The sequence below is a fragment of the Lycorma delicatula genome, chromosome 4 (assembly GCF_047948215.1).
Source record: "Lycorma delicatula isolate Av1 chromosome 4, ASM4794821v1, whole genome shotgun sequence".
NCBI lineage: Eukaryota > Metazoa > Arthropoda > Insecta > Hemiptera > Fulgoridae > Lycorma > Lycorma delicatula.
In genome coordinates this window covers 110,944,388-110,965,316 of record NC_134458.1, presented here as the reverse complement: position 1 = coordinate 110,965,316, position 20,929 = coordinate 110,944,388, and the positions used below count along the sequence as shown (strand labels likewise).

At 29.4% G+C, this 20,929-nt stretch overlaps 1 protein-coding gene across 3 annotated transcripts in view; it reads left to right on the top strand.

Annotated features, from left to right (window-relative positions):
* LOC142322917 (parathyroid hormone/parathyroid hormone-related peptide receptor-like) overlaps positions 1-20,929 on the top strand; it is a 496,010-nt gene that overhangs the window by 390,096 nt on the left and 84,985 nt on the right. For all 3 annotated transcript variants that reach the window (XR_012755963.1, XM_075362004.1, XM_075362005.1), the window contains exon 5: positions 5,572-5,709. Coding sequence is in view for 2 of the 3 variants with exons in the window: in XM_075362004.1 (XP_075218119.1) it covers positions 5,572-5,709 (138 nt within the window). In the remaining variant the exon portion in view is untranslated. The remainder of the gene's footprint in view (positions 1-5,571; positions 5,710-20,929) is intronic.

Sequence of the window (20,929 nt, the reverse complement as noted above, 5' to 3'; positions counted from 1 at the left end):
CTTCGGTCCAACTACTCTGCATCAATGACCACTCAAGCCCCCCACCATCGGCAAAATCTTATGATTCATAGAGGCAGTATAAACGTCTACTCTGATTTTATTTCAAAACAGTTGAATTTTATATGAAAAACCGAAGAATAAAAAAGACATTAAAAATTTAGAGATTACTATTTTACAAATGTTACTGTCCATCTCATTGACAATTGGAAGTGAAATTGGACACATCAGTTTATATGTTTACTATCCATAAAAAAAAATTAGGAAACGTATCTTATTCAATTAATTTTTTATTTTCGTTTTTTTAGGTTTTAGAATTTCAAAAATAAATTGTGGCATAGTTAAAATATGTACGAGTACACTGTACAAGAACGTCGGATGAGCTGAAATACTGTCGCGTGTCCACGGTTCGACAAAAGGATATTGAGAGATAGCACGCGTAGAAATTTCTTACAAACGCAATTTGTTATTGTTAAATAGCTTAAGTACAAAATATTTCAATTATAAATAGAAAAATACAATTCCAATTTCCTACTGTATACTTCGCAATTGTAAAGAGAAACTAACACAGAATAACAAGAGATTATAACAATAAAAAAATCAATAATTCATTTAAGTCAATTGATTCCATTTGGTTAAATTAATCAAGTGAATTACTCACTTTTAATTTTTACAAAATACTACCTTATACTTCATAAATGAATATGTCATTTTCATTCCTGTTCACAAAGAACTCACCGAACAGCTTTTTTAACCACTATCAAAAATGGAATACTCGTGACGCACTATTCGCTTGTTTGTTACTAGACACTCACTCTGAATGCTCTCGGACACTGTGATCGCATTTGTCGCAAACCGTACTCGTGTTTATTCGAACATTGTACTCAACTTGTCACTACGCTGCTCCTCGGCAGTATCTATATCTCCGAGCCTATGGTCTGATCTGCATTGAGACACAACGCGCCCTTTCGTTTGATTAAGCGTAATAATTTCCACTACCTGCATCTTCCACGCTCTTTACTTTACTAGAAAGAATTCCTTTGTCGTTTCTTCTAGATTCTTCTTTCTACATTTTCTCTCCTTCTTCTCTCTGTAAGCTTCTCTAACCGTTATAATACTGTTCTTATTTAAAAATTAAAAATTACAACTCTGTTAAATATTTCAAAATTTAAAACAATTTTTTAATATTTAACAGCCATCAAAGCAATCTTTCAGTGTCATTATTCTGCGCTTTGAAGTCGTTTAACCACTAAAATACAAATTTTTCCAATAAAATATTGTCCTGATTTTTAAAATGAACTGAGTTTTCAGTCAAAAGTCGATTAAGTTTTCTTAAATTTGAAGAAAATATCACGTCATTGATTCCTCAGAACTAAAAATTTCAAAGAACGAAATCGCAAGAAGATGATATCCATTCAACTGTTCCTCCAATTTAAATATTTGAAGTCTAAACTTAGGAGAAAAAATGAGTTCACATTCACATTTTACTCTCATTTTATTTTTAGTGTTAAAAACCGGGTTTAATTGCAGACTCGGGAATAAAAAATGTCATAATATCATCACTTTTTATACTTCCAGCGAAGAAATAAGGACTCGACACTCGTTTTCTTTGTTTACCCACACCGAGTATGATTTTCAGATATATTAAGCTTCTTTTCACAATTATAAAAATATTTCCATTAAATCAACCAACGATTATTACACTTAACAGGCAATTTAACTTGAAACATATTTGATCAGATCGGTATCAATGAGCTAGGGTATAGAGGGTTTATTCACACTGAATAATAATTTTTTTCATAAAATACCATCCTTCTATCAAAATCTCTTTGCAAAAGGGAATTAAGTAATCGTAGCTGATACTAGTCAAACATTTAAATTCCTACAGAATTTTTATCTAATGAAAACACTTTATTAATTTACCCGCAATAAGCTGTTTTTTTCTAAACTGCAACAAATTTATATGCCAATCTGATCACGGTGCATCTCTAAGGTTCCAAGGTGTAGCAAAAAAAAAGACGTTAAGTCAATGGAGGCGTGAAGTAACATCAGATACTTGGGTTACTGTAATAAAATCGTAACGTGAGCCCGATAACCCATACTGTAAAGGGGAGTGGTTTTACTGGGTAGCCCGCAAAGGAGAGTCCCACATTACAATGGGGTTGGAGACCGTTGTGTCTATAAAAGATTTTCCCTCTTCCGACAAATAAAAAAATAGAAAACAAAAAATTTTGGACGTACTTTTTTAATATTAAAAAGTATATAGGGTTGTTTTTCATTAATTTTACATTAAAATCAACCCCTAATGTTTGGCTACATACTTCGGAAAAAAATTTAGCTTAAATAATAATAATTTCACTAGAACAGCATTTTGTAACAATCTTTTATTAGAAATTATTAAAAAAATGTTTAAAAAAATTAAAACCAAATTTAAAGAGCGCTAATAAGTCAAAATATTAACGAAAATGAACATTAAGAAGTAATTTAAATTGAAGCACTATAAGTTCTTTACATATGTAGTTCTTATCTGGTACTGAACGTTAAAAAAAAAGCTGGCAAAATATTGGATGACTTTCCTGGTTATACCAGTCAAATTATACACTTGAACAGCTTTTTCATTGTTAATCCTTGGCGGCGAAGCCGGAAAGTCTTTGCAATTCAGTCATTAAAAGTCATATTTTTGTTTTCATAAACGTTTATATATAAGTTACAAAAAAATCTCCCATTTTTTTTTTAATTTTTTTGCTCCCGTATATCAATGGGCATTTTATTGATTATAATGATTACCAAAGTAAGATATATAAGCATCAGAATCTCTAAATTAAAAAAAAAAATTGTTTGATTTTAGGAGCTCGTTTACTCTGTGGGGACAATTCAGTATTTTTTTTTTTTTTTTTTTTTAAATACACTATTTATAAATCGAACTGTTTAAAAATATTGAAAAAGGTCTTATTTTTGTCCGAGGTATATTATACGGGCTAAAAAAAAATTAAATTTTATTTGCCCTTAAATTGAAAAAGAAAAAAGAATGTTTTTATAATAAAAATTAAAAGTTAAGAGCTAAAAAAAAAAACAAAAAAAAACAGAATATTACATGTTTTAGCAGTGGAAAATAGATCTTTTTTTAAGTTTTCAAAAGTATTCATATGTAGATTTAACAAATTTGCTTAGATAAAGTTTTCTCTTAATCTACCTCCCCCTCTAATAAAGGCCAAATAAAGGCTAATATGTTTCAGGTCCGGGATTAATAATTTGGGAAAATTTTAGAAGTTTTTTGATCGCCTTATGTATCTTGTATAAAATACCAAAAAATGTTTTTAATATTAAAATTGAAGGTAGATAGATCAAAGAACAAAAAAACATATTTCAACTTAAGAGGTAGAAGTTGACTTTTTGAAAAAATAGAATTTTGGATTATTTATATATGCATCGTAGGTAATAAATTTGCTTCAGTAAAGTTTCTCTAACATGCCTCAGAAGAAAATCATAATTATTTTTATCGTCATATCCCCACCACCTGAACGAATTTTGAAAAAAAAAATTAATATGGTCATTGCAACATGAATAAAAATATTTGAGTCAAATCTGAAGAAAATCGGTTAGGTCAATCCTTTGATAATTAGGCCAAAAGCAGTGTAACACACGTACGAAAATATGTACGCCTATACGTATATACATATACTTTTTGGTCTAGATAAGCTAGTTGGACCCTAAACCGTAATGATGTGCAAAAACACGATACAGCTTTTTTGACACGATCACCATACTTTCCGTTTAATATATTCTTGCTGTATTCGCCGGGAAAGTAAAATTAATGTTATTCGTTAAATTGATAACAGTAATAGTCTGCTTGTTAATTTTACAATATTTAAAACAATTCTCGATTTCCATAAATAATATTAAACATTTTACTTAATCCTGCAAATATCAGTGACACAACCTGACAAAAAAAATTATAACTTCAAAAATATTATTTCGTATTCGTAAAGCTCCTATAGCCATCACTGGGCTTTAGAAACCGATATATTAATACGGTTTTCTTTTTTCTTTTTTTCCTCAATAAAAGTAATTTGTGTATTATTAGCATAAATGACGATAACTCGTCATTGCAAATCAGCTGATTTCGAAGTCTATAATTTTAACGTTCAAACCCTAGTAAAGGCACTTTTATACGGATTAGAATGCTAGATCGTGGATACTGGTGTTCTTTGGAGGTTGAGTTTCAGTTAACCACACATCTCAGGAATAGTCGACCTGAGACTGTACAAGACTACACTTCATTTAAATTCATACATATCATCCTCATTCATTCTCTGAAGAAATACTTTACGGTAGTTCCAGAGGCTAAACAGAAAAATCTGATTTGGGTACCACATGACTTCTTTGTACGCCTATTAAATTACATATACACATTTTTTTTAAATGAAAAGTAGATAAAATTTTATTTCACTGATAGCTTCTGATATTTTTTTTTAAATTTTTTTTATTGTTATAGTTGAATTATTATTTATCGTAAAACTTTTTTTACAATCGGAGGTTAATAATTATTAATAAATAGATATATTTAAATTAAAAAAAGAAGTAAAAAGAAAAAGATAGATCTGAATCGAACCGATGTCCCTTCCCCTTGATCCAAATATTTCATTAATTAAAACTTTATTTGGCTATACCTCTGGAACCAAAGAAAATAAGTACTACTTATGATATATCGTTGAAAAGCTCTCAATGAGAGCTTATTACTGCAGTTAAGAAAAAGTCCAAAATCCAAATTGTTTTGGATTTTTAACTTTTTTGGACACTTTTGGTCCAGTCGATTGCAATCAAAGGAAAAGATGCACAACTAGATGTTACAACAGTCCTAAATCCAAAATTTCAACATCCTACTATTAATCGATTTTGAGTTATGCGAGATACATACGTACGCCGAAATTAATCAAAATGGATTCAGGAATGGTCAAAATGGATATTTCCGTTGAAATCTGAAAACCGAAATTTTTGTCGATCACAATACTATCAAGCTCGGTTGACTTGGTAAAGCCCGGTTCTTCCTGCTCAGTGGTTAGAGATGTGAGGCATTAAAAAGTATAGACCGAGACCCGGTCTCCAGGGAGGGACCAGGGAACGACATAGTCGGGTCCGATACACCTCTTCTCGGAAATTAGAGGCAGGCGATAAAAAGTATCCACCGGGGTCACTGAACTCCCATGCCGGACGTACTGCTGGTAAGTGGGGAGGCCCTGTTAGAATTGAAGCGCGCTCTCCTGGGCTAAGCTTTATGTGATTGTATGTCCGGCCCAGGGAAGTAAGCGATAATGAAAAAAAAAATACTTTCTTTACTTCGTGCAAGGGGTTAAAGAGAGACAAAGCATAAATGTGTTAAATTTTATTAATTTTGTTTTTAATTTTAGCATCTGTTTGTTACTTTTTTCACATCCACCCAAAATAAATATTTTTTTATAATTTTTTTTTTTAATTTATTTATTTTACTATTAGGAGATTTCATTATTTTATCATTATAACTAAAATTTATACTCTAATATTATGCAGATAATATTTTTTTTTTCTTTATTTCAGAGGACAGCAACAAGAAAATGTCTGGATGACGGAGAATGGTATTGGAGAGAAGGTTCAAACTCTACATGGACAAACTATACACAATGTTTTGCTGATAAAATACCATTAGTTTTTCCTACACCACCATCGGTGCTTGCCGTAAGTTAAAAATAAAACTCTTACATTTAAGCAAATTTATTTATTATTTTCAATTAAATAAATAAAAAACATGATACCCTCTCGTCAAGCAATAGTTCTTTAAACAAAAGTTTTAAATTAAAAGAAAAAACCTGAAACAAAGTTGTAGTCCTTCCCTAGCATTGGTTATTTATTCATATATAGTGGAAAAATAATTATACATGAAAAAGTTACCCGAGATTATTTTTGGGAGGGGGGATAATTTATGATGAAATTTTATTGTAAAATTATCATTACATGTTTAAATAAATAAACAAAGTAGATTCAAAAAACAGTATTTTTTTTATTTTCTCTGCTCCACCAACTCCAAAATCACCTTCCCAGTCGAACATCATATGTTCGTTCGACTGGACCTCCCCGCAGACGCACAGCTCATCAAATGCCATGTGGAACCGAAACAAATATTGGTTCAAATTTGTGTGGTTGGAGAGCACTTGGGCTGCCGTTGCCCTTAAAAACGAACTAGAGGCGTACCACCCCCCCCCCCAAGTCCTGTATAAATCTATACAAGGACCTACCCTTACATGTGACGTACCATTCTTGCTGCCATGCTTCCATCGCGAGGATGTAAAGCATCCTCCGCAGGCGGGAGATGGGCAACTGTTCGAAATTTAGAACCAGTGCGTTGCGATCACCGTTCCGCTCCGGTACAGGCCCGGCTCGAGAGCTATGATGCCAGGAAAGTAAAAATTGAAGTAACCATATACTATACATGTAAATTAATTATTTATTTTAATAATACACTATCATATCTCTTCGCATCTAATCAAGGGGGTCAGCCCCGTGGACCCTCGCTGTGATCATTAGCCTCGTGGTTGTGAGATAATGATAAAGTTAACGCCTGAAAAGCTCTCTTTCCTACAATGTTTCCCTCGATCTTGACATAGAAGCTCTGATACCACCTCATACTCCCCCGCAAGGGGGCTAGGGCCTCGATTTATAGCTTAAAACCTTCCCTGGAATAACGCGAATGTATCCTGAAGATTTGAAAGCATCGGTTATTTGGTTCTAACATGATGCCCTGATATTCCTTTCATACCCCTCTCGATTATTTCGATAACCACCAAATTTGGTGCAAAGCGCCAATTGGTGTCATCAGGTCATTTTTGATCCTCTGTCAGAATATAACATTTGTTTTCCTCGACTTCATATTATCGTTGCGCGCGCACTCGTACACCCCACACACACGCGCTCGTTCGCACACCCCACACACACACACTCACACGCACACACATATACTGTATTTTTTAATAGTACAGACTTTTCAATGATAATAATTTTAACTCCTGGAAAAATTAAGTTATAAGTATTTTGAACTAATCGTAACAGTGAATTAATTAATAATCTAACTGTTAGAAAAAGGTTTTTACGTTATAATTTTAGTACGTATAAAAAAAGAAATTTTTCAAAAAAAAAACATAATTAAATTTTATTATGAAAACAAAAACGGGTACAAAATACAACAGAATAAGTTTTTTCTAGGGATTAATTAATTATTTTCATCTACATCCACTTCTTTCTCTGTAAAAAAAAAAAACAGAACTAGAATAAAAATGTTAAAAGCAATTAAAGAAAACTAAATTTTCTATCATTTTTACCGTACATAATTTCAAATTTAACAAACGATTCACTTAGTAAACGTTTTTTCGCTTCCAGATATTGTTATTTGTAACTGAATTGCTTCTGAAAAACACTTCCGCAGTTCTGCGCCGACTTTCCGTTTCCGACGCCTTTAATATTCGCAGTCAGAAACGCACTGATTTTCAGAGTACAACGTACTACATACGTTTGATTAATGGTAGACCCTACATATATGCATGAAGTTTCAACTCACCACTGTGATTCACTTCATAAGCGCGTAATAAAAATACACAGTCAATATCACCTTGAGGTTACGTTGTCTGTTTTCGACCTTAAATTTAGCTTAACTAAAAAACGGCTTGACCAATCTTCATTAAATTTACACATGTACAACAAGATATAAACTACTACAGTACATCTAAATTTTGATGAATTTTATTTAGTAATTTTGGAGAGCTTCGAGCCACCAAATTTTACACACAGGCTTAATATATATGTATATATATATATATAAAGAAAACCGAATTTAAGTGAATGGTATTGTCGTACACGTCATACCTCCAACCGTAAAGAAATCCCATTTTCACCTCCCAATCCCACTATGCGCCGATAGTAATACCGTACTTTTTTTCGAAAACTCTGTAAAGAAATTCCTGCTTGAAAGAAAATTTCCCCAGAATAAAAAATAATTGTTTTATTATTTTTTTTTGAACGAAACAGTAACACTTTTATTGTTAAAAAATAATTTTAATTCTGAAATGAATAGGAATAATTTCTTACCAGTGATTATGGTAAACCATATTTCTAAAATCATAAAAACATTAGAAATTATATCACTAAGAAAAAATAAGAAAATTCTGATACTTTGTAAATTGGTACAACACAAAATTTTACAATTAAAAATTAATAAAATTATGATTTTTCGGCCATTTTTATTTCAGGTTAACAGAAACGTAATATTTTAAATGATGTATTAATTAATTGAAATCTTTAGAAAATAATATATTGCCTGATGTTTATTTTATAGTTTTGACTCGATTATAATGATTGGTATTAAACTAATTTACTTTAATACAACAGGTAAACTTTCCAATATTTTTCTTTAGAAAGATAAAAATATTTTAATGGTTTTCCCGAAATTGTATGCTTTTATTAATTTAAACCTAAAGCTGCAGAGCTAATTGAAATCATTAGTAGGTGAAAAAAAAAGTATAATGCAAGAGAAGAATTAGTTATAAGAATTCTCAGTGCAATTAATAGAAAACAACCCAGTTGAGATACGAAAAATAATCATAAACTTTGTTCATCGGGCAGAAATGTACCCACTGTGGTGGAAGATATTTTCAGGAGTTTATTTAATTTTCCATTGGTTAATCTTATTGCTTGTGTTTGTACTTTTTATATTTCTAAATTATTTAATTGTTTTTTTTATTTATAATATTTAAAAAGTTTATTTTGTTTAATTCCTAGTTAAAATCTGTCATTTTCTGATATGTTTTGTTTTTAATAAACTTCGAAATTTTTACTTTTGTAAACTTTATTCATACCATTTTACTTGGAATCAGATTCTCTAGAAGTTCTATTTAAAATTTGTATGTGTTTATTACTAATTTAACAAAGTTTTATTTCATGCCAAACATAAAATAGTGTGTTTTTCGATTCCAGCTTTTTGTCTTTACTCCAGATTTCTCAAAATATAGTTCAGGATTCTATTTATTTATTTTTTTTCAATTTTTCAGGTCAAACTGCGTAAAAATCCACTAAATTTATTCCTTAATTTGGGTCCCAAAAATTACATTCTGATTAAATTTTAACGAAGATGAAGAAATCAGGGCGAAATTTTTCATCAGCCGACATGCCCTAACGAAGCGTTTCTGAACCTATGTTTATATAAACTTTCTTCTTTATTTCCACTAGAAGAACATGTCCTGAATGTTTGTTTACCTTCTTCTTGAATCACTCTGTACAATTATTAAAAAAGTTGTGAAACAAAATTTTACTTAAAAAAAAAAGGTAAAAATAGGAAATGGTTATTATCGTGCATAATTTGTCATAACTTCTATAGGTGTCCTTAAAATAAATCTAAAATACCGATGTTAATAATACAGATGAGAACAAAATTTAATATGTTATAAAAATAATTTTTCCCTATTTAATGGTTTCTAGCCAAGCATCTTAGAATTAAAAAGTTAAATTATTGTAACGCACTGATTACAGTAATTAAATACGAATAAGAAATAAATTGAAAATATAATAGATTACTAAATTTCTATTAAGTTCAGAGATCATCAAATTTCATATCACTTAAAAAGCTTATTATTTTTACTAATAAATTGTTACAAACAATCATTTAAATTCCTTTATATTTGTGAAATAACTTTATTGTAGTTGTCAAAATTCGCTGGTTAGAATTATAGAATTTAAAATCATAAAAGTAGACAATCATTTTGTTTGATCATAAAAATACCCCAAAGTCAATTAAAATCGAAAAACAGATAGATGAAGATTGAAGGACATTTCCAAACTTCATAACTAAAATTTTTTTTAGAAAAATAAAAGTAAAATTCTCATTATCAGAGACACGTATTTTAGAATCTTATTTTAATATTTTATAAAAAAATATTAATTAATAAGATTTTTAAAAATACCTTAAAAAGTGAAAAAAATAATTTATTTTTTTAAAATAGAGTATTTTTTTCATGTTTTATGTAATTCTGATCACAGAAGAATCCTTTTTTAAACATTTTTAATTACATACTTTTTCAATAAGAAACTTTCTTGTAAAGTAAAACATTTTGAGGAATTATTATTAAAACAAGTAATAATAACATACGATGTATTTATTTTTAACTAGCAGACCCATTTATTTTTAATCTAGCAATACTTCCCTATTGCTAGATTTGAGTATATAAATAAATTAAATGAACACAATTTAACGTTTGATAAAACATTAACAAAATGAACATCATGGAACTTCACAAAATTTAATCTTTCTTTTTTCCCTTTTCCCTTCCCTTTTCCTTTTCCCATTTTCATTTTTACCATACCCTTCTTTCCCTTTCCCCATTTCCCCTTTCCCTTTCCATTTCCCATTTATATTTTCCTTATTTCCTTTTCCCCGTCATCTTTCCCCTTTTCTTTTTCACCCTTACATTTCCTTTTCTCCGTTTTCCGCTTTCATCTTTTTCCATTTTCCCCTTCTTTCCTTTTTACCTTTTCCGATTTTCCCTATTTCTCTTTCCAATTTTTCCCTTTCTCCCTTTTTTCCCGCGCGTAAATCGGTCCAGTATTTTTTTTACTCTATAGCGGTCACACATGTCGGAAACATTGAAATGGAATCGTAAAATGTTTAGTATATCGTGTGTTGCTTTTACGTCCAACAAATAGCGCTGTTTTTTTTAAAAAAAACATGTATACCTAAGATGTAATTTCTTAGGTATACAAATAGTAGGTACATAAAAACACGCGCGTGTTCGAATGCAACGTCATGTCAAAATGTCAAAGCAATCGGTGAAGAACTTTCAGAGATTTAAAATTTTGAACAAACGAACATTTACATTTTTATTTATATAGATTAAATACAATTCCTTTAACGGTATTTAATTTTTTTTTTACTTTTTACATTTATGAAATCGTCATTACTTTTTTATTTGCATATTAGTATACCCCTCGTGACTTCACCTTCACTATATGGTTACATGCGTTTCCCATCGCGGTCAATTTATTGTAATTTTATTTTATGTTTTTTAGTGAAGTATCCGAAGGCAGGTGTAGCCAGTCGCGTCCCACATACAGAAACAGTGGCAGTGGCTGTATTGGTTGAGCTGCTGCGCCGTACACCGTCGCATTTGAAAAAATCGAAATTCTGAAAATCCGAAAATAGCTTTTAGATATTTATCTGAAGAGTATTTGCAAACCGAGATTTAGTGAACATCGTTTAGTATAGTCGGGAATAGGGATGATTTGCAATCATCGTTAAAAACATTTTTAATTTTTTCACCCATTTCGAGGTTGAATTTCGAATAATCTAAAAATTGGTTTTTAAATATTCACATGAAGATTACACACACCAAACATCACGTTGATGTCTACATTTGTTAACGAGAAATTAAAAAATAGCCGTGTTTAAAAAAAAAAATCAAAAAACCATTTTAATCCTTTAAATTTGGAATTTCAAAAAAAAATCTACAAATTGATTTTTATTTATTCACACAAAGGTAAATAAAAAAAATTTTAATTTCATTATCACTCCATTTTATTTCTTTAAACTCGGAATTTTATAAACTCCTTTTATTAGTGTGCTCTTACATCGTAAGAAGAACACGTATACACATGTTCATCAGTTTATCTTCTGTAGTTTTTGATGAGCGTTGATGAATCAGTAAGCCAGTCAGAACAAGTTGCTTTACAGGTACAGATAATACTTAATAGAAATATTTGTTAAATATACTTAAATCACAGGTAGATAAAAAATTTATTAATTCTAAAATAGAGATAGAAAATTTATTTTTAAGATATTCTGCAGTTTATTAAATTAATCAACAAAGTCCATTACAACAAACTGCAAAAAAATACTTATTAAAATACAAGTGATCCCTTATAAAATGGACGTATAAATGTAATGCCATTAAGAAAATATTACAAATACTTACAACAGAAAGTAATTAGCTTTTTTGTATTAAAAATACATACTATGTTTTAAACAAAACATTGAATTTCTACAGAAACAAAGAAATATGTTGATGCCTCAAGCATTTTATAAAATTATTATTAAAAAGAGTGTTCTGTAAGGATTTATTTCAATTTGTGAAGGGGTCAGTCATGAATGAAAAACGAAAATTACTCCGGTTCATTTATTTTTGTCATAAAACAAAAGAACTAACGAATCCTTTTGAAAAAAGATTTACATCACACGAGTGGCGAGGACTTCGTTTGTAAACCTTTTGTCATCGTTAAATTACTTTATACAAAAGCTTGATTCTACTTCATATAGATGTCTAGAAAAAAAATGTATCTCATAATATTTATTTCTCTTTTATCCCAGTCCATTTTCTTGCGACACTTATTTTTAATATAAAATGAAAACTCTGCAATTCAGAAAAGGATGGTTATCTATTAATGAAGATATAATTTTATCGTAATTACTGTTAATTACTTTAACTGAACTACTTGTCGTTATTCCGGTTGTCAATTATAATGTAAAAACAACAGAAGAACCGCCATTGAGATTTCAAAAAAAGCTTCCTATGAAGTTCGTTCAGATATTATCAAAAAAATATTTGTTCTTACACTTCTTTTCCTAAAATAATATCTGTTTGGGTAAATCAAAAACGTTTTTCCTAAAGGGAAAAAAATATGACAGTAGCTTCTGCAAAAATGAAAAGAAAATTGAAAAAAAGAAAAATTAAAATGTCATTAACAGTGATTTTTATTGGTCTAATACGTCCGTGTATATGACACGGACGTGTCATATACACGGACGGTGTTAGTAACACGAAACGTATATGACGTTTCGTGTTACTAACACCATCAATGATGGTACAGCTAATTTTGTTTTACATTCTGTGAAATTTTTGGTTTCTTGTCAGTTATAGATTCTGATGAAACTGCTATTGGTTTCAACTTCAACAAACTTATACCATACCGTTTCATTTTGAACGAACCGCATCTTAACAAAACATTTAGTATGTCATTAAATATTTATTATTTTTATGTATTAAATTACAAAAATAAATGCGTTAAAACTGTGTTAGCTGATTTAGCTGATATCCTTGTCGGAGTGCTAGCGTCTTGGTTTTCATCTAATGGTTCCAGGTTTGAATACCTGTCAGGCATCGCATTTTTTCATACACTATGAGCGCAGTAGCGATTTCTACAAAAACTTTGGAAATCCGATAAAAATCAGAATAAGTTTTCAGGGAACAAAAATAAAAATGTAGTCAGATAAACTGTCTTTTCGTTGCAATAAGGAATAGCACTCATCCCAGCAGTGACGAAATAAATGAAACAGTCATAGTTGACACAGATGGAAAAGTGCAATTAAATAAAAGAAGCCTTATTCTTCCTTCCATTTCTACCATTTTTTTTTTTAAATTAAGAAATTGAAATGATAAACATAAAATAGTATCAAAATGTAAAAGAAAAATTCATTAAAATTAAACAAATAGAGATATTTTTAAAAACTGGATATAAAAAAATATATAAAGATGAAAATGTCATTAAGGTGGATAATAAAAGGAAACATACAAGTCAGTCGTATAATGTAGAGTGGCACTCGCGTGCGTGTGAGCGTGAAGTGTGTATTTGGATTGATATTTCTCGTGCTTCCCTGTTGATCTATCATTTCTTCCTACGCAACAATTTAACTTGGTAAACTTTGATATGTTACACCTACTTGCTAAAAAGTACTACCAACGAATTTAATTAAAACTAAAATCCCTTCATCTTTCATAAGAAATATTACTTGGTTGAATTATTAAATAAAACAAATTTTTTTTAAAATTTCTAAATTTTTCTTAACTAATACAACATAATAAATTGGTTAAGTTGTTACTTAATGGCCATGTGACATTGGCAATGAGGAGAGGAGACTGTCCACGGTTCCACCTTGATTGCATTTTAAACCCGCAGTTGTAAGGTACCTGGGTCGTCGTTTGACGAGTAAGGTTCATGTGAGGGAGAAGAGAAAGCAACTTAAAATAAAGTACAAGAAATTTACTGGTTACTGGGCAAGAGCTCCGAGTTATCTTTGTCTAATAACTTAATTTTATACTCAGCAATTTTGAATCAAATATGAACATATGGTGCCTAACATCTATATGGAACGTCAAGCAAGTCAAATATTGAAATCATACAGCGATTTCAGAACAAACCGAGGTGTATAGTTGAGGCGACATAGTTTACTAAAAAAGGGAAATCCAGAATATTTGGGTCCAGATACTTCAAGGAAGAAATAAAACGTTTCACTTTAAAATATGAACTTCGATTAAATGACCTTGTTAACCACTTGACTGTAAACCTCCTAGATAACGGTGAAGATGTTAGAAAACTTAAGCGAAAGACAAGTTCTGGATCTTAGTAACTCTACAATATAATAATTATACCCGCTGAGTATTGTGCATTAATCAATTCTTATTCCCTTCCTCCCTGCTTCTGTTTTCACTTTCATTTTTTTCCGTTTCGGTCTATTTTTTCTTTCCTAAGTGTTTCATCAATCGGCGATTTTTATGATTCTTATTGTTGTTTTCTACTATATTTCTTATAGTACAGTTATTCAAAACTACTTTGTGTGCGTTCTACCTTCATTAGTTCTGGATAGTACTAGTATATCATTTCTGAGAAATTTCAATGGAGATTCATTTTTAATGTGTATATATGAGATATAATTTATTTAAAGTTTCTACAAAGATGTAACCGATTGTAAATAAAAATTTCAACAAAAAAATTTGTTAAGGTGTTATTAATTTTATTGTTATTTATTAATTTTTTTATAACTAAATTATTTATATATTTAAATACTTAATTATATTTTTATACAATTATTTAAATTATTTATTTATGAGTTAATGTGAACTTAAACTACTTCTTTTTTATTTTAGTTTATACTATTACGCTTCTTTGATTAAGAGTTTTCAAAGATTTTTCTTGGTCGCTAGAGATAATCTAATCTTTCTTGGTTGAAAAGATAAATGTTGGTGCTGTTTTATTTTTAATTTATGATACCTTATTTACCTAATCTTTATGCAATATATTAAATTTAGAATTATGTAGCGGCCTAGGAAAAATATTTTTATATTATATTTCCATAAGAAAAATTAGAAAAATCATCGTAAATGATAGTTTTAAAAAAAAATGAAGTAATTCCATTCATCAGCACATTTAATTATATCAAAACACAAATTTCATAGATTCAAGATGTGTATTTCATTCAAACTATCCTAAATAGCAATCATGATCAACAGTTCGTTTGACTGCAACTTTGAAAAGACGCAAAGATTATCATTTGTCATTTGTCATTTATCATTTGATTATCATTTAGGATTGATTTTCTTTGTTTTATCGTCTGAGTAACGCAAACAGAAATAACACAATTTGAAGCAATAAACAATTTTATTCACGATCTGCGTAGTATACGATCAGTGCAATAATATAACTCATTTATTTTATTTTATTACTTTTTAACTTCTCAAGAAAGAAAAACTAAATTAAATATAACAAAAACGAAAAGGGGTCTCATGGGATATACGACCACCACTATAAATATATAAAATAAAATAAAATATAAATGGGCTAATTTAAGAATAAATTAACCTTGCTCATGTTATAATTATAAATATAATCTAACCAAACTTAACTTACTACTCGCCTACTACTCTCTTCGCTCGCTAACCTTGTCTAGCGAGCGTAGGTTAAGTTTGGTTAAATTATATTTATAAAATAAATAAATATAAATAACCATTTATGAAAATTAATAAAGAGACTGTTCATTTTCCACCGAAATCCGATTGACTACTTAGTTTTTAAATAAAGCTGTAGCTGCGGTGGCGTTAATACGTAAGTACCGAAGAAATAAATCTATATTCATGGTATAGTTTGAGGTAGTGTTATTGAATTATCTTTGTTTTCATGTCACATTTGACACTTCCAAGCGGCCTACGAAACAGATTGATGCATATTTTTGAACATAGAGTTTAAGGTATTCTTTAATATGAAAAAATCTGAGATGGATATTGTCTAAAATATTTTTTTTTTGTAAAACATTTAGATTTTTTAGATTAAAGCGATCAAAACATTCTATCCAAACAAAACCCCCTATAACAGTCCAAAATGATCCAAAAGACGACTCATTCGACATTTCGTGAAAAGCAAATTATATTAACCTCAGAACTATAAAATTAAGACTTTTACTATTCATAACTGTATATTGAATCCGATGTATGTTGAAAATATACGTTATGACCAGTACCACGTTCATTTGAATGAATTTTTCAATCCTGACTTTGGCAACCTGATCATTTGTTTAAGGATTGCCAGATTTTAACTGTTGCCCACACAAAAAGATTCGGGAAATAAATAAAATCATTTTATTATACTTCATTCACAGTATAAATGTAGAAATTACTCATGGAACACAACTATCATGCTGACTCCTTCAGTTTCTTTCAAGCTAAAATTTAAAAAAATAAAAAGCCAATAACAATGTCGTAAATGCTACTGAATAAGTTAAAACTACAAATATATGACAAAATAGGAGAATATCAAGGAGGTTTTCGGGATTGATGATCATACCCAGAACAAATACAAAGTTTGAAATTGGTTTTAAAATACTACGTATCCAGGAAAAAACCTTTCTTTATATCTTTCATCGACATTCAAAAAGCTTATGATTATATGGACAAAGAGACTTCTTTTCAAACCTCTTCAAACTTTTAAAGAATATGAAGTTGACCAGAATAGTTTGAATCTAATTAAGCTCGTTTTCCAAATATAATCTCTAAATTTAAAATTATGGGAAAAGTAAGCTAACCTTTCCTAGTCACAACAGGGTTGAGAAAAGTTAGTAGACTAACGCTGATCCTATTCAACATATTTTTGGATAAAATGATGAAAACCTTTTGGCAGATGATACCTTTTGATAAAATCTTCATGTAACGATACGGGTTCAAAAATCGAAACGTCAAAATAAGATATCCAGCCTTTGCTGATGACTTGGCTCTTTAAGCTGAATTAAAGGAGGACACAGCACTACAGAGAGAAGAGTTAACAGGAATAGCCAAAAAAAGCAGACCTGCAGGAATCCTTTACAAAGACGGAAATCATGACGCACATCAAATCATTTACAGAGAAGATAACAGGGAATAAATGCAGAGGAAAATGTCACCAACTACTTGAAGCACCTAGGAGAGATTACAAGCAGATCAGAAATAGATAAAGCGTCAATTGAAACTAGAATATTAAAACTGTAGAAGCTTAGATTTATTATCAAAGATATAAATTACTGGACAAAGAGATTATGTATTTATCTGTAGTACTGTAAGACCAGTAATCGTATATGGCACTGAAACATTACATCTAACAAACCTTGAAAAACTGCTCAAGATTGAAAGAAGCTTACTAAGGAAAATCCATTGTCTACCAACAACAAAGAAAGGATACAAACTGAAATTAACAAGGAGATTTACCAAAATCAAAAAGACTTAGAAACAGCGATAAGGAAAAGAACGTTAAATGTTTTGGGGAATGTAATCAGGATGAACTCAAACAAATTAAATACATAAATCTATGACAAGCTGTAAAATATGAAAAGCGAATCAAATTATCTGAAACAGAAGAGGAACTCCAAAGGATAGGCTTGAAAGAAGAGGACTGTTGCGACAGAAAATAACTTCCGAAGAATGATTTACATTATAAACGTTTTTGTGGCAAAAAGAAGAAAGACTTTTTTCTGGAAGAAAATCGAACAGACGAAAAAACGAAGCCATTTCCAAAATATGAGAAACTTACAAAGAAGATTAAAGAAGGTAGAAATAAGTAATATTTCAGTGGTTCTAAGCTGGACTTATCGCATAAAAAAATAATAATAATAAACGGTACCACAATATTCGGTTACGGCTTAACTTCAATACTGACAAGCTAATACAATCCATATTCCTCAATACATTATACAAACCAAAATGTATCAGGAGTATGCATTAACCTCCCTTTATATACTGCAGAGTAAATGGCGGGTAATGGTTTTATGGTCAACGTCGGATGCGGTTAGTAATAAACTAAACATATTATTAAATGCATTTTGTACTTGGAAGATAATAACAATTTTAATAAATTGTATCTGTCATTTAATGTGAATTTAAATAAATGAATCAGTGACAAAAAATACTTAGTCGACAACACAGAGAAAACTTGCTAATCGAGTTCATCTGTTTATAACAGAATAGATACGAAATACAATTTGACTGTAATACAGATTTGATAAAATGAAATCGACCGATGAAATATTAAGAAAACATTATCGCTTGTATTATTAAGGAAAAACAATTAAATTAAAAGTAATTAACAATCAAGAAAAAATAAATAAACTTCTGGTTAATTGGCTAAAGTTTTATCTTTAAAATAATAATAAAATTAATAAAATAGTTTTTTTTTTATAAAGACTTATGAAATTCGATAAAAAATAATACAGTTCGTAATTTATTTCTGTTAAGTAAATTGTAAGTAAATAAAATAAACCATTCAACAATATAATGATGTTGCAATCGATAGGCTGTTTATTCAGACCTAATTTAGTGTTTACATATTAAAATTGTATCGATAATCATACACATATGCAACAAAACAAACCTTCTCCATTTTGTATTAGTTTATTCTAAAATTTAAGAAAATAAAAATAATAACGCATTATAAATCTTCTAGCTTTTATTACATCTGTTAAACAGTTTTCTAGAAGAAAAAAAAATGAGGGTGTTTTGCGGACATATCAACAGGTGTTATTAGAAAAAAATAACCGTTAAATGTACTATTAATGTTGAATTATTTATTTATTGTCAAAGCAGCAACAGGCGTATGCATAATTACAATTATTTGCGAAATATGAATTTTATATAGAATACAAAATGCCAATCCAGAACAAGATTTGAACTTAAAACCTCACCACGGAGGTCAGCTTAAATTAGTCTAATTAAAAGTTTTTTCTAGATAAAAAACAATCCTTTCAAAAATATTTAAAAAAATAAAAAAACAAATAATCTTTCCAAACTGTTTATCTTAGAAGAAAATCCAAGTTATCTGTTTTTACTTCACGAAAATTGTTTTAATTATTTTTGAAAATCGACTACAAAGTTATTTCGGAAAACGTTTATTCTGTCAATACATGATCAAAAGCAAAATTCGCTTACAAAAATAAAAACTATTATTTATCAAAAAATCAGCGTTATTTCTTGGGTTCTCCGAGAGAATACTTCAATTCTCACAAAAACGTTTAATTTTTAATCGTGCAAAAACAGACTGTATTTTATAACCAATGCTGTTGTACATAAAACATATTTTCTCTTATTTGAGTTTTAGTAATTTATGAAAAAAAGAATTATCAAAAGCTCTGTAACTTTCGGTACGATTTTCATATTTTCCTAATTTTCATTACTCATATACGTCAAATAAAAAAAATTTATTTTTTTTATTTTTGCTTCTAAAGCTTGTACATGGAATTATGGAATTGGAATTTTATAGCGTATGAAAAATGCTATGCCTGAATGGGATTTGAACCCATGATCCCCGTATGAAACGCCTGACGCTACCACTCCGCCACGGAGATTGACAAATCATCATACATTTAATAGGGACTGCTTAATATAAAGAAGAGTGATAGATAAAATTCAATTATTTTATCAATAAGACAATATTTGTATATTGAATCAAGGATAAATGACAAAATCCTTTAACAGTCAAGATGGACTGAAAATAGAATCAATCGAAAAAATAGCTGAGAATTCTACGATTCAGATACTGTAAATTATTATTTCCCGTTAAAGTAAATTTATATACTGGCTACTCCGATTACGTAATAAGCTGTTTTTGCAGCTTTATGATTAAATAATCCCTTTTTACAAAAAAATAATAACCAGAATTATGAATTTTTTTACAACGTAGGAATACGTTACAAAATATTAACCAAAAATGTTCAATTAGTCAGCTAAAGTTATTTCTTCACCGACATAATAAAACAATCTAATGTGTACACCACATGACTTCTCTGTACGCCTAATAAATTACATGTTAAAAAGTAAGTAAAATTTTATTTCACTAATAACTTCTAATTTTTTTTCATACTTTTTTTTATTTTATTATTGACATATTATTTATTGTAAAACTTTTTTTTTACAATCGGAGATTAATAATTATTAATAGATCAATATATTTAAATAAAAATAAAGTTAAAAAAGGAAATGAAATCGAATTGAAACCGATATGTCTTCCCCTTGTAAGATCCAAATATTTCATTAATTAAAATTTTATTTGGCTGTAACTCTGAAACCAATGAAAATAAGTACCATTTATGATATATCGTTGAAAAGCATTCAATGAGGGCTTATTACTGCAATTAAGAGAAAGTCTAAAATCCATATTTCTTTGGATTTTGGGCTTTTTTGGACACTTTCGGTCCAGTCGATTGCAATCAAAAGGAAAGGTACACAACTAGATGTTACAACAGTCCTGAATCCAAAATTTAAATATTCTACCGTTAATCGTTTTTGAGTTACGCGAGATGCATACGTACGTACAGACGACACGCTAAAACTAGTCAAAATGGATTCAGGGATGGTCGAAATGGATATTTCCGTTGAAATCTGAAAACCGAAATTTTTCCCGATTACAATATTTCCTTGTACGTCGGAAGTAAAAACATATGTATCGTAATAAATTTTAATGATATTGTTTAAAAAAAAATTGTTGCCTAAAAAATTGTTTGATTTAAATCTAATTTTAATTTTTGAGGCTAAGATGCTCAAAAAAATAACGCAATAACAAAAGTTTTTATAGTATACGGTATTAGAATCACAACTTCGAAAAATCAGATGAATATTTTTTTTCTTTTCCTTTTTTT